This window comes from Nerophis lumbriciformis, linkage group LG16, assembly GCF_033978685.3.
Source record: "Nerophis lumbriciformis linkage group LG16, RoL_Nlum_v2.1, whole genome shotgun sequence".
NCBI lineage: Eukaryota > Metazoa > Chordata > Actinopteri > Syngnathiformes > Syngnathidae > Nerophis > Nerophis lumbriciformis.
Window position 1 is genome coordinate 4,375,456 of NC_084563.2, and position 25,677 is coordinate 4,401,132.

The window sequence follows — 25,677 nt, forward strand, 5'->3', positions numbered from 1 at the left end:
CCGCTGCTGCTCACTGCTCCCCTCACCTCCCAGGGCGTGGTCAAGGGTGATGGGTCAAATGCAGAGAATAATTTCGCCACACCTAGTGTGTGTGTGAGACAATCATTGGTATTTTAACTTTATAATCATCATTATAATCATCGCAGTGGAAGAATGGCCGTGCGCGACCCGAGGGTCCCTGGTTCAATCCCCACCTAGTACCAACCTCGTCATGTCCGTTGTGTCCTGAGCAAGACACTTCACCCTTGCTCCTGATGGGTGCTGGTTAGCGCCTTGCATGGCAGCTCCCTCCATCAGTGTGTGAATGTGTGTGTGAATGGGTAAATGTGGAAGTAGTGTCAAAGCGCTTTGAGTACCTTGAAGGTAGAAAAGCGCTATATAAGTACAACCCATTTATCATTTATTTATTCATTTATCATGATCATCATCAATATAATCATAATCATCGTCATTATAACCATCATCATTATAACATCATCATCATCGTCATTATAATCATAATCATCGTCATTATAATCATCATTATAACCATCATCATCATCAATATAATCATAATCATCGTCATTATAATCATTATAACCATCATCATCATCAATATAATGATAATCATCGTCATTATAACTATCATCATTATAACATCATCATCATCGTCATTATAATCATAATCATCGTCATTATAATCATTATAACCATCATCATCATCATCATTATAATCATCATCATCATTTTAATCATCATTTTAATCATCATCCTGATCATGAGGATGATAATCATCATCGTCATTATAATCATAATCATCATCATTATAACCATCATCATTATAATCATCATTATAACCATCATCATCATCAATATAATCATAATCATCGTCATAACATCATCATTATAACATCATCATCGTCATTATAATCATAATCATCGTCATTATAATCATCATTATAACCATCATCATCATCATCATTATAATCATCATCATCATTATAACCATCATCATCATCATCATCATAATCATCGTCATTATAATCATAATCATCGTCAATTTAATCATCATTATAACATCATTATTATAATCATCATCGTCATTATAATCATAATCATTGTCATTATAGCCATCATCATCATTATAATCGTCATCATCATTATAATCATCATCATCATTATAAACATCATCATCATTATAATCATCATCATCATTTTAATCATCATCATCATTTTAATCATCATCCTGATCATGAGGATGATAATCATCATCATAATTATAATCAAAATCATCATCGTCATTATAATCACAATCATCATCATTATAACCATCATCATTATAATCATCATTATAACCATCATCATCATCATCATTATAATCATCGTCAATTTAATCATCATTGTAACCATTATTATAATCATCATCGTCATTATAACCATCATCATTATAACATCATCATCCTCATTATAATCATGATAATCGTAATCATCGTCATTATAATCATTATTATAACCATCATCATCATCATCATTATAATCATCATCATCATTATAACCATCATCATCATCATTATAATCATCATCATCATTATAATCATCATCATCATTATAACCATCATCATCATCATTATAATCATCGTCATTATAATCATAATCATCGTCAATTTAATCATCATTATAACCATCATCATTATAATCATAATCATTGTCATTATAGCCATCATCATCATCATTATAATCGTCATCATCATTATAACCATCATCATCATTATAATCATCATCATCATTTTAATCATCATCATGATCATGAGGATGATAATCATCATCATAATTCTAATCATCTTATTTATAGTCATCATCATCATAATTATAATCATCATCAATATCATCATAATCATTATAATCATCATCATAATCATCATCATTATAATCATCATCATCATAATCATCATCATAATCATCGTCATTATAATCATAATTATAATCATTATCATTCTAATCATCATTATAATCCTCATCATCATCATTATAATCATCATCATAATTCTAATCATCATACATCATAAATGTAGTCATCATCGTTATAATCATCATCCTTATAGTCACCTTCATCATCATCATCATCATCCATATTTCATCACCCTTCACTCTCCAGGCTCTCATGTTGTGTTTAAGTTGAAAGTTGGCGGCCGACAGAAGGTAAACAAACACGTGTTCATGTCCTCAGTTCTCTCATCGCCATCATGAGGAAGACGTCCAAAGGCTCCAAAGCATCTTTGAAGGCGGAGCAGCCGCCAGGTAACTCCCCCTTTTTCTGTCCTCGCCGTGGTGACCGTGGACGTGTGCCGCAGTGTTCATTTGTGCTGTCGCCAGCGTCGGAGGGCGCGGAGGAGGTGAAGGTGAAGGCCGTCAACGAGATGATGGAGCGCATCAAGCACGGCGTGGTCCTGCGGCCCGTCAAGACTCAGGACAGCAAGGTGAGTCACGCCCTTCTACTTCCTGTCCAACGTTACCACAAGCCTCTCATCTCTGACCTCATTTTGTCTCCACAAACTCCGCCTCCATGTCCTACAAACTACGCCTCCATGCCCTACAAACTCCGCCTCCATATCCTACAAACTCCGCCTTAATATCCTACAAACTCCACCTTCATATTCTACAAACTCCGCCTCCCTGCCCTACAAACTCCGCCTCCATATCCTACAAACTCCGCCTCCATGCCCTACAAACTCCACCTTCAAATTCTACAAACTCCACCTCCATATCCTACAAACTCCGCCTCCATGCCCTACAAACTCCGCCTCCATATCCTACAAACTCCGCCTTAATATCCTACAAACTCCACTTTCATATTCTACAAACTCCACCTCCATGGCCTACAAACTCCGCCTCCATATCCTACAAATTCCGCCTCCACGGCCTACAAACAATGCCACCATGTCCTACAAACTCCGCCTTAATATCCTACAAACTCCACATTCATGTCCTACAAACTCCGCCTCCCTGTCATGCAAACTCCGCCTTCATATCCTACAAATTCCGCCTCCACGGCCTACAAACTCCACCTCCGTGTCCTACAAACTCCGCCTCCATGTCCTGCAAACTCTGCCTCCATGTCATGCAAACTCCGCCTCCATGGCCTACAAACTGCGCCTCCCTGTCCTGCAAACTCCGTCTCCATGGCCTACAAACTCCACTTCCATATCCTACAAACTCCGCCTTAATATCCTACAAACTCCACCTTCATATTCTACAAACTCCCTCTCCATGGCCTACAAACTCTGCCTCCATATCCTACAAACTCCGCCTCCATATCCTGCAAACTATGCCTCCCTGTCCTGAAAAATCCGCTTCCATGTCCTACAAACTCCGCCTTAATATCCTACAAACTCCACCTTCATATTCTACAAACTCCGCCTCCATATCCTACAAACTCCGCCTCCATATCCTACAAACTCCGCCTCCATGGCTTACAAACGCCGCCTCCATATCCTACAAACATCGCCTCCATGGCCTACAAACTCCGCCTCCATATCTTACAAACATCGCCTCCATATCCTACAAACTCCGCCTCCATATCCTACAAACATCGCCTCCATGGACTACAACTCCGCCTCCATATCCTACAAACTCCGCATCCATGGCCTACAAACTCCGCCTCCATATCCTACAAACATCGCCTCCATGGACTACAAACTCCACCTTAATATCCTACAAACTCCGCCTCCATGGCCTACAAACTCCGCCTCCATGGCCTACCAACTCCGCCCTGATGGCGCCACAGAGAGTTGCGGTCAAAGTGAGTACACTGATAAGCCATGTACTTATATATATATATATATATATATATATATGTACAACAAAGTCCTTTGATATTGGAAAAGTACTTTGTTACAATCACATCCTTTTCTCCAGCAACCTCCAGCCAGCGAGGACAAAGCTCAGGAGAGCGCCATGGACGAGCTGAAAGGCATCCTGGTAAAACACCAAACCCCCCCGGTTGTTGTGGGAATCCAACCAGCAGCCATGTTTGAACCTCAGGAGACGGTGAAGAGGAGTCCAAGTCGAGGCTCACAGGAGGCGGCGCCATCGCCAACGGGGAAGAAGGACAGCGAGCTGGAAGTCATCCTCAGACGCCGCCGCAACAAAGCAGGAGCGAGCGCTTGTGGTAAATATCACATTAAATACTAGTACCACCACAATACTACTAGTACCACCACACTAGTACTAGTACCACCACAATACTACTAGTACCACCACACTAGTACTACCACAATACTACTAGTACCACCACAATACTACTAGTACCACCACACTAGTACCACCACAATACTACTAGTACCATCACAATACTACTAGTACCATCACAATACTACTAGTACCACCACACTAGTACCACCACAATACTACTAGTACCACCACACTAGTACTAGTACCACCACAATACTACTAGTACCACCACAATACTACTAGTACCATCACACTAGTACCATCACAATACTACTAGTACCACCACACTAGTACTAGTACCACCACAATACTACTAGTACCACCACAATACTACTAGTACCATCACAATACTACTAGTACCACCACAATACTACTAGTACCATCACAATACTACTAGTACCACCACACTAGTACTAGGACTACCATAGCAGTACTAATACCATCACAATAGTACTAGCACCACCACACTAGTAATAGTACCACCACAAAAGTACTAGTACCACCATAGCGGTACTAATACCACCACAATAGCACTAACACCACCACAATAGTACTAGTACCACCACAATACTACTAGTACCACCACAATACTACTAGTACCATCACAATACTACTAGTACCACCACACTAGTACCACCACAATACTACTAGTACCACCACACTAGTACCATCACAATACTACTAGTACCACCACACTAGTACTAGTACCACCACAATACTACTAGTACCACCACACTAGTACCACCACAATACTACTAGTACCATCACAATACTACTAGTACCACCACACTAGTACTAGGACTACCATAGCAGTACTAATACCATCACAATAGTACTAGCACCACCACACTAGTAATAGTACCACCACAAAAGTACTAGTACCACCATAGCGGTACTAATACCACCACAATAGCACTAACACCACCACAATAGTACTAGTACCACCACAATACTACTAGTACCACCACAATACTACTAGTACCATCACAATACTACTAGTACCACCACACTAGTACTAGTACCACCACAATACTACTAGTACCACCACACTAGTACCATCACAATACTACTAGTACCACCACACTAGTACTAGTACCACCACAATACTACTAGTACCACCACAATACTACTAGTACCACCACAATACTACTAGTACCACCACACTAGTACTAGGACTACCATAGCAGTACTAATACCATCACAATAGTACTAGCACCACCACACTAGTAATAGTACCACCACAAAAGTACTAGTACCACCATAGCGGTACTAATACCACCACAATAGCACTAACACCACCACAATAGTACTAGTACCACCACAATACTACTAGTACCACCACAATACTACTAGTACCACCACACTAGTACCACCACAATACTACTAGTACCACCACACTAGTACCATCACAATACTACTAGTACCACCACACTAGTACTAGTACCACCACAATACTACTAGTACCACCACACTAGTACCACCACAATACTACTAGTACCATCACAATACTACTAGTACCACCACACTAGTACTAGGACTACCATAGCAGTACTAATACCATCACAATAGTACTAGCACCACCACACTAGTAATAGTACCACCACAAAAGTACTAGTACCACCATAGCGGTACTAATACCACCACAATAGCACTAACACCACCACAATAGTACTAGTACCACCACAATACTACTAGTACCACCACAATACTACTAGTACCATCACAATACTACTAGTACCACCACACTAGTACTAGGACCACCATAGCAGTACTAATACCATCACAATAGTACTAGCACCACCACACTAGTAATAGTACCACCACAAAAGTACTAGTACCACCATAGCGGTACTAATACCACCACAATAGCACTAACACCACCACAATAGTACTAGTACCACCACAATACTACTAGTACCACCACAATACTACTAGTACCATCACAATACTACTAGTACCACCACACTAGTACCATCACAATACTACTAGTACCACCACACTAGTACTAGTACCACCACAATACTACTAGTACCACCACACTAGTACCACCACAATACTACTAGTACCACCACACTAGTACCACCACAATACTACTAGTACCATCACAATACTACTAGTACCACCACACTAGTACTAGGACTACCATAGCTGTACTAATACCATCACAATAGTACTAGCACCACCACACTAGTAATAGTACCACCACAAAAGTACTAGTACCACCATAGCGGTACTAATACCACCACAATAGCACTAACACCACCACAATAGTACTAGTACCACCACAATACTACTAGTACCACCACACTAGTACCACCACAATACTACTAGTACCACCACACTAGTACCATCACAATACTACTAGTACCACCACACTAGTACTAGTACCACCACAATACTACTAGTACCACCACACTAGTACCACCACAATACTACTAGTACCACCACACTAGTACTAGGACTACCATAGCAGTACTAATACCATCACAATAGTACTAGCACCACCACACTAGTAATAGTACCACCACAAAAGTACTAGTACCACCATAGCGGTACTAATACCACCACAATAGCACTAACACCACCACACTAGTAATAGTACCACCACAAAAGTACTAGTACCACCATAGCGGTACTAATACCACCACAATAGCACTAACACCACCACAATAGTACTAGTACCACCACAATACTACTAGTACCACCACAATACTACTAGTACCATCACAATACTACTAGTACCACCACACTAGTACCACCACAATACTACTAGTACCACCACACTAGTACCATCACAATACTACTAGTACCACCACACTAGTACTAGTACCACCACAATACTACTAGTACCACCACACTAGTACCACCACAATACTACTAGTACCATCACAATACTACTAGTACCACCACACTAGTACTAGGACTACCATAGCAGTACTAATACCATCACAATAGTACTAGCACCACCACACTAGTAATAGTACCACCACAAAAGTACTAGTACCACCATAGCGGTACTAATACCACCACAATAGCACTAACACCACCACAATAGTACTAGTACCACCACAATAGTACTAGTACCACCACACTAGCACTAGTACCACCATAGCGGTACTAATACCACCACAATAGTACTAACACCACCACACTTGTACTAGTACCACCACAATAGCACTAGTGCCACCACACTAGTACTCGTACCACCACAGCAGTATTAGAAGTAGAATAGCAGTACTAATACCACCACAGCAGTATTAGTAGCAGAAGAGCAGTATTAGTAGTACAAACCCTGTTGCCATATGAGTTGGGAAATTGTGTTAGATGTAAATATAAACGGAATACAATGATTTGCAAATCCTTTTCAAGCCATATTCAGTTGAATATGCTACAAAGACAACATATTTGATGTTCAAACTCATAAACTTTATTTTTTATTTTTTTGCAAATAATATTTAACTTAGAAATTCATGGCTGCAACACGTGCCAAAGTAGTTGGGAAAGGGCATGTTCACCACTGTGTTACATGGCCTTTCCTTTTAACAACACTCAGTAAAGGTTTGGGAACTGAGGAGACACATTTTTTAAGCTTCTCAGGTGGAATTCTTTCCCATTCTTGCTTGATGTACAGCTTAAGTTGTTCAACAGTCCGGGGGTCGCCGTTGTGGTATTTTAGGCTTCATAATGCGCCACACATTTTCAATGGGAGACAGGTCTGGACTACAGGCAGGCCAGTCTAGTACCCGCACTCTTTTACTATGAAGCCACGTTGATGTAACACGTGGCTTGCTGAAATAAGCAGGGGCGTCCATGGTAACGTTGCTTGGATGGCAACATATGTTGCTCCAAAACCTGTATGTACCTTTCAGCATTAATGGCGCATTCACAGATGTGTAAGTTACCCATGTCTTGGCCACTAATACACCCCCATACCATCACACATGCTGCCTTTTACACTTTGCGCCTATAACAATCCGGATGGTTCTTTTCCTCTTTCCACGACGTCCACAGTTTCCAAAAACAATTTGAAATGTGGACTCGTCAGACCACAGAACACTTTTCCACTTTGTATCAGTCCATCTTAGACGAGCTCAGGCCCAAGGAAGCCGACGGCGTTTCTGGGTGTTGTTGATAAACGGTTTTCGCCTTGCATAGGAGAGTTTTAACTTGCACTTACAGATGTAGCGACCAACTGTGGTTACTGACAGTGGGTTTCTGAAGTGTTCCTGAGCCCATGTGGTGATATCCTTTACACACTGATGTCGCTTGTTGATGCAGTACAGCCTGAGGGATGGAAGGTCACGGGCTGAGCCGCTTACGTGCAGTGATTTCTCCAGATTCTCTGAACCCTTTGATGATATTACGGAGCGTAGATGGTGAAATCCCTCAATTCCTTGCAATAGCTGGTTGAGAAAGGTTTTTCTTAAACTGTTCAAGAATTTGCCCACGCATTTGTTGACAAAGTGGTGACCCTCGCCCCATCCTTGTTTGTGAATGACTGAGCATTTCATGGAATCTACTTTTATACCCAATCATGGCACCCACCTGTTCCCAATTTGCCTGTTCACCTGTGGGATGTTCCAAATAAGTGTTTCAACTTTATCAGTACCGTATTTTCCGCACCATAAGGCGCCCTGGGTTAAAAGCCGTGCCTTCAATGAACGGCATATTTCAAAACTTTGTCCACCTATAAGCCGCCCCGTGTTGTAAGCCGCATCTAACTGCGCTAAAGGAATGTCAAAAAAACAGTCAGATAGGTCAGTCAAACTTTAATAATATATTAAAACCAGCGTGATGTGGGCGCGCATGGAGTCGTATATCAACATGGACGGAGCTGCGTGAAAAAAGCCACCCGGCCTCTTCGCGTAAACTTACCTTAACCACTCGCTCATCTTTTCTTCATCCATCCATCCCTTCCAGTTAGCTTTTATGATGACGCCGGCTGGAAAGGTCTCTTTTGGCAAGGTCTTCCTTTTGAATATCACCATGGGTGGAAGTTTCTGGCCATTAGCATGGCAAGCTAGAACCACAGTGAAGGATGACTTCTCATTCCCTGTGGTGCGAATATTCACCGTACGTGCTCCCGTTGTATCCACAGTGCGGTTCACAGGAATATCAAAAGTCAGTGGAACCTCGTCCATGTTGATAATGTTCTCTGGCCGGATCTTTTTTTCAGCTATCTTGTTTTTACAATATGCACGGAAAGTAGCCAGCTTTTCTTGAAAGTCTTTAGGCAGTTGCTGTGAAATAGTAGTCCGTGTGCGGATGGAGAGATTGCGTCTTTTCATGAACCGGATCCCTGTCGCTTAGTAGGAGCCATTTTGTGGTCTTTACAGATGTAAACACACAAAGGAAATGAAACGTAATATCCGCGCGCTTTTTCTTCTTCTACGCGGGCGGGTGGTTGCTTACAGTAGAAGAAGAAGCGCTTCCTGTTCTATGGGGGCGGGTGCTTACCTTGGCGGTTGCTTGCGTAGAAGAAGAAGCACTTCCTCTTCTACGGGGAAAAAAGATGGCGGCTGTTTACCGTAGTTGCGAGACCGAAACTTTATGAAAATGAATCTTAATATTAATCCATATATAAAGCGCACCGGGTTATAAGCCGCACTGTCAGCTTTTGAGAAAATTTGTGGTTTTTAGGTGCGCCTTATAGTGCGGAAAATACGGTATTTATTGCCACCTTTCCCAACTTCTTTGTCACGTGTTGCTGGCATCAAATTCTAAAGTTAATGATTATTTGCACACAAAAAAAATGTTTATGAGTTTGAACATCAAATATGTTGTCTTTGTAGCATATTCAACTGAATATGGGTTGAAAGGGATTTGCAAATCATTGTATTCCGTTTATATTTACATCTAACACAATTTCCCAACTCATATGGAAACGGGGTTTGTATAATAGCAGAACTAGTACCTTCACAGCAGTACTAATACCACAGCAGTATTAGTAGTAGAATAGCAGTACTAATACCACCAGAGCAGTACCGAGAGTACACGGATGGCGTGAGTTCCCACAATGCATCAGTGAGGTCCTGCTGGTGCTTTCATTGATTGATTGATGTTTCCATTCCAAAAGCAGTGTGATCGATCGCTCCGGTTCTGTTCTGTTCAATATTGCATCACCCACCTCTCAGCTGATTGGACACTGAACTTAAATCCTTTTCTGTCTGGTCAGACGAGCGCGACGACGGTCAAATGAGTCACGTGTCGTCATGTGACAGCTTGAACGGGCGGCGCACCAGCAGCGACTCCGGGAAGGATCCGGACGGGTCCACCACGCCATCCAACCTCCGGCCGGACTCAGAGAGGCGGGGCTCGGGGCCGGGACCCCTGGTGGCCAGGAGGAGGAGCTCCGACAAAGAGCCCCGCGTGGTGTCCTGGCAGGAGAGGAGGTCCGCGTGCTCCGTGTCCGACAAAGACCCCATGGACTCGCCAGTCGGGAACGGCTGTGACCTCAGGTGGACCACCACAGCGTGTCAATCATTAACGTGATTAATGATTATTTGCTTACATTACTAATGTAATTATTAATAATTATTTGGTAACATCATTAACGTGATTATTATGAATTACTTGGTTACATCAGTAACATGATTAATTATTTGGTTACATTATTAACGTGATTATTATTAATTATTTGGTTACATCATTAACGTGATTATTATTAATTATTTGGTTACATTATTAACGTGATTATTATTAATTATTTGGTAAAATCATTAACGTGATTATTATTAATTTTTTGTTACATCATTAACGTGATTTATTATTTGGTTACATCATTAACGTTATTATTATTAATTATTTGGTTACATCATAAAGAAGATTAATTATTTGGTTACATCATTTACGTGATTATTATTAATTATTTGGTTACATTATTAACGTGATTATTATTAATAATTTGGTTACGTCATTAATGTGTTTATTATTAATTATTTGGTTACATTATTAACGTGATTATTATTAATTATTTGGTTACATCATTAACGTGTTTATTATTCATTATTTGGTTACATCATTAACGTAATATGAATTATTGATTACGTTATTAATGTGATTATTATTAATTATTTGGTTACATTATTAACGTGATTATTGTTAATTATTTAGTTACATTATTAACGTGATTATTATTAATTATTTGCTTCCAATATTAACGGGATTATTATTGATTATTTGGTTACATCATTAACGTGATTATTATTATTTGGGTCCATTATTAACGTGATTATTATTAATTATTTAGTTACATCATTAACGTGATTTATTATTTGGTAACATCATTAACGTTATTATTATTAATTATTTGGTTACATCATAAACTAGATTAATTATTTGGTTACATCATTTACGTGATTATTATTAATTATTTGGTTACATTATTAACGTGATTATTATTAATAATTTGGTTACATCATTAATGTGTTATTAATTATTTGGTTACATTATTAACATGATTATTATTAATTATTTGGTTACATCATTAATGTGTTTATTATTCATTATTTGGTTACATCATTAACGTAATATGAATTATTGATTGCGTTATTAATGTGATTATTATAAATTATTTGGTTACATTATTAACGTGATTATTGTTAATTATTTAGTTACATTATTAACGTGATTATTATTAATTATGTGGTTCCATTATTAACAGGATTATTATTGATTATTTGGTTACATCATTAACATGTTTATTATTAATTATTTGGTTCCATTATTAACGTGGTTATTATTAATTATTTAGTTACATTATTGACGTGATTATTATTAATTATTTGGTTCCATTATTAACGTGATTATTATTAATTATTTAGTTACATCATTACGTGATTAATCAAAACTTACGTCATTAACGTGATTAATCCTTACTTGGTTACATCATTAACGTGATTATTATTATTTGGTTCCATTATTAACGTGATTATTATTAATTATTTAGTTACATCATTAACATGTTTATTATTAATTATTTGGTTCTATTATTAACGTGATTATTATTAATTATTTAGTTACATCATTACGTGATTAATCAAAACTTATGTCATTAACGTGATTAATCCTTACTTGGTTACATCATTAACGTGATTATTATTATTTGGTTCCATTATTAACGTGATTATTATTAATTATTTAGTTACATCATTAACGTGATTTATTATTTGGTAACATCATTAACGTTATTATTATTAATTATTTGGTTACATCAGTAACATGATTAATTATTTGGTTACATCATTAACGTGATTATTATTAATTATTTGGTTACATTACTAACGTTATTATTAATAATTATTTGGTTACATCATTAACGTGATTATTATTAATTATTTGGTAACATCATTAACGTGATTATTATGAATTATTTGGTTACATTATTAACGTGATTATTATTAATTATTTGGTAAAATCATTAACGTGATTATTATTAATTTTTTGTTACATCATTAACGTGATTTATTATTTGGTTACATCATTAACGTTATTATTATTAATTATTTGGTTACATCATTAACGTGATTATTATTAATTATTTGGTTACATTATTAACGTGATTATTATTAATAATTTGGTTACATCATTAATGTGTTTATTATTAATTATTTGGTTACATTAACGTGATTATTATTAATTATTTGGTTACATCATTGTGTTTATTCATTATTTGGTTACATCATTAACGTAATATGAATTATTGATTACGTTATTAATGTGAATATTATTAATTATTTGGTTACATTATTAACGTGATTATTGTTTATTATTTAGTTACATTAACGTGATTATTATTAATTATTTGGTTCCATTATTAACGGGATTATTATTGATTATTTGGTTACATCATTAACATGTTTATTATTAATTATTTGGTTCCATTATTAACGTGATTAATATTAATTATTTAGTTACGTGATTATTATTAATTATTTGGTTCCATTATTAACGTGATTATTATTAATTATTTAGTTACATCATTACGTGATTAATCAAAACTTACGTCATTAACGTGATTGATCCTTACTTACTTGGTTACATCATTTTCGTGATTAACAATTACCTACTTGGTTACATCATTACCGTGATTAATCATCACTTGGTTACATCATTAACATGATTAATCAATACTTACTTGGTTACATCATTATCGTGATTAATCATGACTGAGTTTGATCACATCAATAACGTGATTATTATTAATTCCTTGGTTACATCATTAACATGATTAATCATGACTGAATTTGGTCACATCATTAACGTGATTAATCAATACTTACTTGGTTTATTCATTAACGTGATTATTAATTTCTTACTTGGTTACATCATTATCGTGATTAATCATGACTGAGTTTGGTCACATCATTAACATGATTAATCAATACCTACTTAGTTAAATCATTGTGATTAATCATTACTTACTTGGTTACATCATTAACATGATTATTCATTACTTGGTTACATCAATAACGTGATTATTATTAATTACTTGGTTACATTATTAACATGATTAATGATACATTATTTGGTTACATCATTAACGTTATTATTATTAATTATTTGGTTACATCATTAACGTGATTATTATTAATTATTTGGTTACATTATTAACGTGATTATTATTAATAATTTGGTTACATCATTAATGTGTTTATTATTAATTATTTGGTTACATTAACGTGATTATTATTAATTATTTGGTTACATCATTGTGTTTATTATTCATTATTTGGTTACATCATTAACGTAATATGAATTATTGATTACGTTATTAATGTGAATATTATTAATTTTTTGGTTACATTATTAACGTGATTATTGTTTATTATTTAGTTACATTAACGTGATTATTACTAATTATTTGGTTCCATTATTAACGGGATTATTATTGATTATTTGGTTACATCATTAACATGTTTATTCTTAATTATTTGGTTCCATTATTAACGTGATTATTATTAGTTATTTAGTTACATCATTAACGTGATTATTATTAATTATTTGGTTCCATTATTAACGTGATTATTATTAATTATTTAGTTACATCATTACGTGATTAATCAAAACTTACGTCATTAACGTGATTAATCCTTACTTGGTTAAATCATTAACGTCATTATTATTAATTATTTGGTTCCATTATTAACGGGATTATTATTGATTATTTGGTTACATCATTAACATGTTTATTATTAATTATTTGGTTCTATTAACGTGATTATTATTAATTATTTAGTTACATCATTAACGTGATTATTATTAATTATTTGGTTCCATTATTAACGTGATTATTATTAATTATTTAGTTACATCATTACGTGATTAATCAAAACTTACGTCATTAACGTGATTGATCCTTACTTACTTGGTTACATCATTTTCGTGATTAACAATTACCTACTTGGTTACATCATTAACGTGATTAATCATCACTTGGTTACATCATTAACATGATTAATCAATACTTACTTGGTTACATCATTATCGTGATTAATCATGACTGAGTTTGATCACATCAATAACGTGATTATTATTAATTACTTGGTTACATCATTAACATGATTAATCATGACTGAGTTTGGTCACATCATTAACGTGATTAATCAATACTTACTTGGTTTATTCATTAACGTGATTATTAATTTCTTACTTGGTTACATCATTATCGTGATTAATCATGACTGAGTTTGGTCACATCATTAACATGATTAATCAATACCTACTTAGTTAAATCATTGAGATTAATCATTACTTACTTGGTTACATCATTAACGTGATTATTGTTAATTTTTTGTTACATCATTAACGTGATTTATTATTTGGTTACATCATTAACGTGATTATTATTAATTATTTGGTTACATCATTAACGTGATTATTATTAATTATTTGGTTACATCATTATCGAGATTAATTATTTGGTTACATCATTTACGTGATTATTATTAATTATTTGGTTACATTATTAACGTGATTATTATTAATTTGGTTACATCACTGTGTTTATTATTAATTATTTGGTTACATTATTAACGTGATTATTATTAAATATTTGGTTACACCATTAATGTGTTTATTATTCATTATTTGGTAACATAATTAACGTAATATGAATTATTGATTACGTTATTAATGTGATTATTATTCATTATTTGGTTACATTATTAACGTGATTATGGTTAATTACTTAGTTACATTATTAACGTGATTATTATTCATTATTTGGTTCCATTATAAACGGGATTATTATTGATTATTTGGTTACATCATTAGCATGTTTATTATTAATTATTTGGTTCCATTATTAACGTGATTATTATTAATTATTTAGTTACATCATTGACGTGATTATTCATTACTTACTCTGTTACATCAATAACGTGATTATTATTAATTACTTGGTTACATCATTAACATGATTAATGATACATTTGGTTACATCATTAACGTGATTAATGATTAATTATTTGGTTCATCATTTCCGTGATTAATCAATACCTACTTGGTTACATCATTGATGTGATTAATCATGACTTACTTGGTTATATCATAAACGTGATTAATCAATACCTAATTGGTTACATCATTGACGTGATTAATCAATACCTAATTGATTGTCCTTGGCTCCACTCCGCAGCGTCGGCGAGGACAACAGCGCCACAAAGACGCCTGTCCGCTCCAACGGCGTCCACAACGACAAGGAGCACGGCGATGACGCGAGTGCCGCCGTCTTGGTCGGCGACAGCAACAGCGAGGTCGGGCAGTGAGTGTGGGCGTGGTCAATATGACGTCACAAATCATGCACACACACAATAATAATAACATATTTAAACACTGAAAAAGTAACTGAGGTCACATGACTGACGCTGTACTCATCTTCCAGAACAATCAGGGCTTGTTTTTTTAAATGAAAGGCAACACAATGCTGCCACCTGCTGGCCTTTGGAAATAATGCTGGTTTAAAAGAGGCTGTCCCTAAAGTCTGGACATACAAATACTCCCATTCCTCTGGGAAACATTCCATCAAATCCATTATTTGGCATAACAATTACAATAAAACGTTTTTTTAAAACAGGTTACAAGTTAGAAAAGCTATTTTAGGTTGCATACAGATGGCCTAAAAATGTATTTTAAAAATTGATTATTTAAAGAAAAAAAAGGAATTTTTTAAATTATTCTTTATTTTATTTTTATTTATTTATTGTATTTTATTTTTATGAATAACAGACGCGATTCGGATGTGAATGGATTTTCTGAGCACTCCTAATATACATTATACGATGTTTAATAAATTCATAATTAATCTGTGAATAATAAATTGAATAACTATTTATAAAATAATAACAAATATTTCACATCCATCCATTTTGCTACCGCTTGTCCCTTTTTGAGGTCGTGGGGGGTGCTGGTCCATATAATTGGGTAACACTTTAGAATGGGGGAACATATTCACCATTAATTAGTTTCTTCTTAAAGTAACAAAGACTTAATAATAATGTATCATTAATCATGTTAATGATGTAACCAAGTAATTAATAATAATCACGTTATTGATGTAACCAAGTAAGTAATGAATAATCACGTTAATGATGTAACCAAGTAAGTAATGATTAATCACAATAATGATTTAACTAAGTAGGTATTGATTAATCATGTTAATGATGTGACCAAACTCAGTCATGATTAATCACGATAATGATGTAACCAAGTAAGAAATTAATAATCACGTTAATGAATAAACCAAGTAGGTATTGATTAATCACGTTAATGATGTGACCAAACTCAGTCATGATTAATCATGTTAATGATGTAACCAAGTAATTAATAATAATCACGTTATTGATGTGATCAAACTCAGTCATGATTAATCACGATAATGATGTAAGTATTGATTAATCATGTTAATGATGTAACCAAGTCAGTGATGCTTAATCACGGTAATGATGTAACCAAGTAAGTAATGATTAATCACATTAATGATGTAACCAAGTAGGTAAGGATTAATCACGTTAATGACGTAAGTTTTGATTAATCACATAATGATGTAACTAAATAATTAATAATAATCACGTTAATAATGGAACCAAATAATTAATAATAATCACGTCAATGATGTAACTAAATGATTAATATTAATCACGTTAATAATGGAACCAAATAATTAATAATAAACATGTTAATGATGTAACCAAATAATCAATAATAATCCCGTTAATAATGGAACCAAATAATTAATAATCACGTTAATAATGTAACTAAATAATTAACAATAATCACGTTAATAATGTAACCAAATAATTAATAATAATCACATTAATAACGTTTATCAATAATTCATATTACGTTAATGATGTAACCAAATAATTAATAATAATCACGTTAATAATGTAACCAAATAATTAATAATAAACACATTAATGATGTAACCAAATTATTAATAATAATCACGTTAATAATGTAACCAAATAATGAATAATAATCACGTAAATGATGTAACCAAATAATTAATAATAAACACATTAATGATGTAACCAAGTAAGTATCGATTAATCATGTTAATGATGTAACCAAGTAAGTGATGATTAATCACGGTAATGATGTAACCAAGTAAGTAATGATTAATCACGTTAATGATGTAACCAAGTAGGTAATTGTTAATCACGAAAATGATGTAACCAAGTAAGTAAGGATTAATCACGTAAGTTTTGATTAATCACATAATGATGTAACTAAATAATTAATAATAATCACGTTAATAATGGAACCAAATAATTAATAATAATCACGTCAATGATGTAACTAAATAATTAATATTAATCACGTTAATAATGGAACCAAATAATTAATAATAAACATGTTAATGATGTAACCAAATAATCAATAATAATCCCGTTAATAATGGAACCAAATAATTAATAATCACGTTAATAATGTAACTAAATAATTAACAATAATCACGTTAATAATGTAACCAAATAATTAATAATCACATTAATAACGTAATCAATAATTCATATTACGTTAATGATGTAACCAAATAATGAATAATAAACACATTAATGATGTAACCAAATAATTAATAATAATCACGTTAATAATGTAACCAAATAATTAATAACACATGAATGATGTAACCAAATTATTAATAATAATCACGTTAATAATGTAACCAAATAATTTATAATAATCACGTAAATGATGTAACCAAATAATTAATCTCGTTTATGATGTAACCAAATAATTAATAATAATAACGTTAATGATCAAACTTAGTCATGATTAATCACGATAATGATGTAACCAAGTAAGTATTGATTAATCATGTTAATGATGTAACCAAGTAAGTGATGATTAATCACGGTAATGATGTAACCAAGTAAGTAATAATTAATCACGTTAATGATGTAACCAAGTAGGTAATTGTTAATCACGAAAATGATGTAACCAAGTAAGTAAGGATTAATCACGTTAATGACGTAAGTTTTGGTTAATCACATAATGATGTAACTAAATAATTAATAATAATCACGTTAATAATGGAACCAAATAATTAATAATAATCACGTCAATGATGTAACTAAGTAATTAATATTAATCACGTTAATAATGGAACCAAATAATTAATAATAAACATGTTAATGATGTAACCAAATAATCAATAATAATCCCGTTAATAATGGAACCAAATAATAAATAATCACGTTAATAATGTAACTAAATAATTAACAATAATCACGTTAATAATGTAACCAAATAATTAATAATAATCGCATTAATAACGTTTATCAATCATTCATATTAGGTTAATGATGTAACCAAATAATGAATAATAAACACATTAATGATGCAACCAAATAATTAATAATAATCACGTTAATAATGTAACCAAATAATTAATAATAAACACAATGATGTAACCAAATTATTAATAATAATCACGTTAATAATGTAACCAAATAATTAATAATAATCACGTAAATGATGTAACCAAATCATTAATCTCGTTTATGATGTAACCAAATAATTAATAATAATAACTTATATGGTTAGGGTTAGGGTTACTAATAAGCAATAATTCTGAGGTTATTGAGGGAAGACTCTTAATTAATGGCTTACTGCTTGTATAATAAGGCATTAATAAGTACTTAATAATGACTAATTAAGAGCCAGTATGTTACCAATTTGCATGTTGATAAGCAACTCAGTGGCCTAGTGGTTAGAGTGTCCGCCCTGAGATGGGTAGGTTGTGAGTTCAAACCCCCGGCCGAGTCATACCAAAGACTATAAAAATGCTCGGCACTCAGCATCAAGGGTTGGAATCGGGGGTTAAATCACCAAAAATGATTACCGGGCGCGGCCACCGCTGCTGCTCACTGCTCCCCTCACCTCCCACGTGGTGATCAAGGGTGGATGGGTCAAATGCAGAGAATAAGTTCGCCACACCTAGTGTGTGTCTGTGACAATCATTGGCCATACTTGCCAACCTTGAGACCTCCGATTTCGGGAAGTGGGGGGTGGGGGCGTGGTTGGGGGTGTGGTTAAGAGTGGAGGAGTATATTGACAGCTAGAATTCATCAAGTCAAGTATTTCATACATATATATATATATATATATTTATATATACATATATCTGTACATCCTGAAAATATGCAAATAAAACTGTGTTTAGATAATTGATACTTCAAACTTGCATAAATAAATATTAAGGAATATAACATAACTTGGCTTCTGAGAGCTTCAAAATGTAATGAATAAAATGCTAAAGTTGTTGATAAACGAGCAATTATTTTAATAATTAAATATGGTAATTTTGTAAGAAATTATTATGATAATTTAAAATTAATTATTTCAATATGTTTATTTTAATGTATAATTCTAATGCCTGGATGTAATAAGGAGTCAGAAAAAATACAAATAAAAATACAATTAATTTTGATGTTTTTAGCAAAATATAGTAAACATTTATTTCGTTTTTTTTGTTTTTTTTAAATTAATAAATATATTTATTTTTCGGTAAGATAAACATAATACAATTTATCTCTTGTCTGGATGATTTAGTTAGGGGGCGTGGCCTCCAGCTCCAACTGAAAATCGGGAGATTTTCGGGAGAATATTTGTCCCGGGAGGTTTTCGGGAGAGGCGCTGAATTTCGGGAGTCTCCCGGAAAATTCGGGAGGGTTGGCAAGTGGCAGTGGCCTAGTGGTTAGAGTGTCCGCCCTGAGATCGGTAGGTTGTGAGTTCAAATCCCGGCCGAGTCATACCAAAGACTATAAAAATGGGACCCATTGCCTCCCTGCTTGGCACTCAGCATCAAGGGTTGGAATTGGGGGTTAAATCACCAAAAATGATTCCCGGGCGCGGCCACCGCTGCTGCTCACTGCTCCCCTCACCTTCCAGGGGGTGATCAAGGGTGATGGGTCAAATGCAGAGAATAATTTCACCACACCTAGTGTGTGTGTGACAATCATTGGTACTTTAACTTTTTAACTTTTAAGTATGCATTGGCACTTTAACGTTAACTTAACTAATTAATGGTGAATATGTTTTCCCCATACTAAAATGTTACTGATAATTGAAATAAATAAATAAAAAAAAAAAAAAAGATGTTATATTTTTCAAATAAGTGATCCCTTGGATGTCTGGGCTTCTGTGCTTAGGCTGCAGCCCCCGCGACCCCACCTCGAATAAGCGGGGAAAAAAATTGGTGCATGGGTATTAAATTTATAATAATAATAATTTTTTATAATTGCCAAATTTCAACATTCTTTGCCCCCGCGTGTGTCCAGACTTTCCTGACACCCTGTCGTTATATTTGTCCTTTCCGTCCAACTGACACGTCTTATTATGCAACAAGTCCACGGGGGCTGAAAGACCTGAAGGTCACGTCAAAAACTAGCTCGGATGTTGAAGACACTTCCTGCCACAGGATGTAGAATGCTGATGGGATACTGATGATCCAGAAACTTCTATTTTTGAGGCTTCTTAGGACGGTCAGAGAGTCGGACCGTGACGATAATACATGAAAAGAATGCTGACTATGCTAAATTAACAAACTGCAAATAATAATTATAATAAGCGTTGTTATTCCTATTGTTTGTGTTGGCTGGCATTAGATGGTGTTCCTAATGAGGGGGCTCGGTCCTCGTTCGTGCTTCTAAAGTCCGCCTGAAGCCCGAGTCCCTCTTGTGGCGCGCACACCCAGTCAATCAATCAATGTTTACTTACATAGCCCTTAAATCACGAGCGTCTCAAAGGGCTGCACAAGCCACGACGACGTCCTCCCGGCTCAGATCCCACATCGCGGCAAGGAAAAACTCAACCCATATTTGTCCTTTCCGTCCAACTGACACACGTCTTATTATGCAACAAGTCCATGGGGGCTGAAAGACCTGAAGGTCACGTCAAAAACTAGCTCGGATGTTGAAGACACTTCCTGCCACAGGATGTAGAATGCTGATGGGATACTGATGATCCAGAAACTTCTATTTTTGAGGCTTCTTAGGACGGTCAGAGAGTCGGACCGTGACGATAATACATGAAAAGAATGCTAACTATGCTAAATTAACAAACTGCAAATAATAATAATAATAATAAGCGTTGTTATTCCTATTGTTTGTGTTGGCTGGCATTAGATGGTGTTCCTAATGAGGGGGCTCGGTCCTCGTTCGTGCTTCTAAAGTCCGCCTGAAGCCCGAGTCCCTCTTGTGGCGCGCACACCCAGTCAATCAATCAATGTTTACTTACATAGCCCTTAAATCACGAGCGTCTCAAAGGGCTGCACAAGCCACGACGACATCCTCCCGGCTCAGATCCCACATCGCGGCAAGGAAAAACTCAACCCATATTTGTCCTTTCCGTCCAACTGACACACGTCTTATTATGCAACAAGTCCACGGGGGCTGAAAGACCTGAAGGTCACGTCAAAAACTAGCTCGGATGTTGAAGACACTTCCTGCCACAGGATGTAGAATGCTGATGGGATACTGATGATCCAGAAACTTCTATTTTTGAGGCTTCTTAGGACGGTCAGAGAGTCGGACCGTGACGATAATACATGAAAAGAATGCTGACTATGCTAAATTAACAAACTGCAAATAATAATAATAATAAGCGTTGTTATTCCTATTGTTTGTGTTGGCTGGCATTAGATGGTGTTCCTAATGAGGGGGCTCGGTCCTCGTTCGTGCTTCTAAAGTCCACCTGAAGCCCGAGTCCCTCTTGTGGCGCGCACACCCAGTCAATCAATCAATGTTTACTTACATAGCCCTTAAATCACGAGCGTCTCAAAGGGCTGCACAAGCCACGACGACATCCTCCCGGCTCAGATCCCACATCGCGGCAAGGAAAAACTCAACCCAACGGGATGACAATGAGAGACCTCGGAGAGGACCGCAGATGTGGGGACCCCCCCCCTTGGGTGACCGGTGCAATGGACTTGGGGTGGATCTAGTTAAGAGTGTGAGAGTCCAGTCCATAGTGGATCTAGGTCAGGGGTCGGCAACCTTTACCAGTCAAAGAGCCCAATTTGACCAGTTTCACAAATTATAGAAAACAATGGAAATTTTTTGAAATTTTAAATGAAATAACACTGCATACGAAGTTTGTTTTTTTTTGCTTTGTGCTATGTATAACCAGGGGTCTCAAACATACTGCTAGTGATGGGTTGATGAGGCGTCATGAAGCGTTTCGACACATTGCAAAACTGTATCGATACTGTGTCGATACTGTGTCACTAAATACTGACATCTGCTGGACATTAAAAATCCCTACAGGCAACCTATGGACCGACTCAACTGACACTGATTTGATGCCCTAGTACAGGGGTCACCAACCTTTTTGAAACCAAAAACTACTTCTTGGGTACTGATTAATGCGAAGGGCTACCAGTTTGATACACACTTAAATAAATAAATATATTGTCATTTGTAAGTTACACGTAAGTGTGATTTAAACAAGAATAGCTAAATAAATAAATGTATATATATATAAAAAATGGGTATTTCTGTCTGTCATTCCGTCGTACATTTTTTTTTCCTTTTACGGAGAGGATAAATGATGAAAAAAACACTTAATTGAACGGTTTAAAAGAGGAGAAAACACGAAAAAAATTAAAATAACATTTTGAAACATAGTTTATCTTCAATTTCGACTCTTTAAAATTCAAAATTCAACCGACAAAAAGAAGAGAAAAACTAGCTAATTTGAATCTTTTTGAAAAAATTAAAAAAAAGAATTTATGGAACATCATTAGTAATTTTTCCAGATTAAGATACATTTTAGAATTTTGATGACATGTTTTTAAATTGGTTAAAATCCAATCTGCACTTTGTTAGAATATTTAACAAATTGGACCAAGCTATATTTCTAACAAGGACAAATCAGTATTTCTTCTAGATTTTCCAGAACAACAATTTTAAAAGAAATTCAAAATACTTTGAAATAAGATTTAAATTTGATTCTACAGATTTTCTAGATTTGCCAGAATAATTTTTTTGAATTTTAATCATAGTAAGTTTGAAGAAATATTTCACAAATATTCTCCGTCGAAAAACCAGAAGCTAAAATATTTATTATTGTTTACAATTAAAAAAAAAAAAAAAATTACTTGAACATTGATTTAAATTGTCAGGAAAGAAGAGGAAGAAATTTAAAAGGTAAAAAGGTATATTTGTTTAAAAATCTTAAAATCATTTTTAAGGTTGTATTTTTTTTCTAGATTTGCCAGAATAATTTTTTTGAATTTTAATCATAGTAAGTTTGAAGAAATATTTCACAAATATTCTTCGTCGAAAAACCAGAAGTTAAAATATTTATTATTCTTTACAATGAAAAAAAAAAAATTTACTTGAACATTGACTTAAATTGTCAGGAAAGAAGAGGAAGAAATTTAACAGGTAAAAAGGTATATTTGTTTAAAAATCTTAAAATCATTTTTAAGGTTGTATTTTTTTTCTAGATTTGCCAGAATAATTTTTTTGAATTTTAATCATAGTAAGTTTGAAGAAATATTTCACAAATATTCTTCGTCGAAAAACCAAAAGCTAAAATATTTATTATTCTTTACAATAAAAAAAAAAAAATTTACTTGAACATTGACTTAAATTGTCAGGAAAGAAGAGGAAGAAATTTAAAAGGTAAAAAGGTATATTTGTTTAAAAATCTTAAAATCATTTTTAAGGTTGTATTTTTTTTCTAGATTTGCCAGAATAATTTTTTTGAATTTTAATCATAGTAAGTTTGAAGAAATATTTCACAAATATTCTTCGTCGAAAAAACAGAAGCTAAAATATTTATTATTCTTTACAATAATAAAAAAATACATTTACTTGAACATTGATTTAAATTGTCAGGAAAGAAGAGGAAGAAATTTAAAAAGGTAAAAAGGTATATTTGTTTAAAAATCCTAAAATCATTTTTAAGGTTGTATTTTTTCTCTAAAATTAAGTAATAAGAAGCAAAGTAAAAAATAAATGAATTTATTTAAACAAGTGAAGACCCATCCATCCATCCATTTTCTACCGCTTATTCCAAGTGAAGGCCAAGTCTTTAAAATATTTTCTTGGATTTTCAAATTCTATTTGAGTTTTGTCTATTTTAGAATTAAAAATGTCGAGCAAAGCGAGACCAGCTTGATAGTAAATAAATAAAATTTAAAAAGATAGAGGCAGCTCACTGGTAAGTGCTGCTCTTTGAGCTATTTTTAGAACAGGCGAGTGGGCGACTGATCTGGTCCTTACGGGCTACCTGGTGACCGCGGGCACCGCGTTGGTGACCCCTGCCCTAGTATATACAATAATATAAACCAATGTGATGTGTGAGGGAGCAGGGTTGGGGTGGGGGCGGGGTTTGGTGGTAGCAGGGGTGTATAATGTAGCCCAGAAGAGTCAGGGCTGCATGGGATTCTGGGTGTTTGTTCTGTTGTGTTTATGTTGTGTTTGTCATGTCTGTGTAATCATGTTTTGTCTTAGTAATGTTTTGTTTAGTTTCTGGCTTTTCACTCCCTTATCTTGTTTGCATGATTACCCCCATTAGTTTCACCTGTTCCACGTTTGGACTCATTGTACACTCTTGTTTGTCACCATAGCAACCATTAGTTTTCACCTGTCACGTCACGCACCTGTTTCACGTTTTGAGTCACGCACCTGTTTTCGTATGTCTGGCTTCACGGTGGCAGAGGGGTTAGTGCATCTGCCTCACAATACGAAGGTCCTGAGTAGTCTTGGGTTCAATCCCGGGCTCGGGATCTTTCTGTGTGGAGTTTGCATGTCCTCCCCGTGACTGCGTGGGTTCCCTCCGGGTACTCCGGCTTCCTCCCACCTCCAAAGACATGCACCTGGGGATAAGTTGATTGGCAACACTAAATTGGCCCTAGTGTGTGGATGTGAGTGTGAATGTTGTCTGTCTATCTGTGTTGGCCCTGCGATGAGGTGGCGACTTGTCCAGGGTGTACCCCGCCTTCCGCCCGAT

At 35.0% G+C, this 25,677-nt stretch overlaps 1 protein-coding gene across 6 annotated transcripts in view; it reads left to right on the top strand.

The window, feature by feature from the left end:
• shtn3 (shootin 3) overlaps positions 1-16,287 on the top strand; it is a 68,489-nt gene extending 52,202 nt beyond the window's left edge. For 5 of the 6 annotated variants that reach the window (XM_061977276.1, XM_061977282.1, XM_061977278.1 and 2 more), the window contains 7 exons: positions 2,207-2,277; positions 2,353-2,456; positions 3,764-3,778; positions 3,895-3,957; positions 4,021-4,147; positions 10,385-10,697; positions 15,848-16,287. In XM_061977276.1, the coding sequence (XP_061833260.1) occupies positions 2,207-2,277; positions 2,353-2,456; positions 3,764-3,778; positions 3,895-3,957; positions 4,021-4,147; positions 10,385-10,697; positions 15,848-15,977 (823 nt within the window). In that variant the 3' untranslated portion in view covers positions 15,978-16,287. The remainder of the gene's footprint in view (positions 1-2,206; positions 2,278-2,352; positions 2,457-3,763; positions 3,779-3,894; positions 3,958-4,020; positions 4,148-10,384; positions 10,698-15,847) is intronic. The other variant, XM_061977277.1, reaches the window with a different exon arrangement.
• The last annotated feature ends 9,390 nt before the right edge of the window (positions 16,288-25,677 follow it).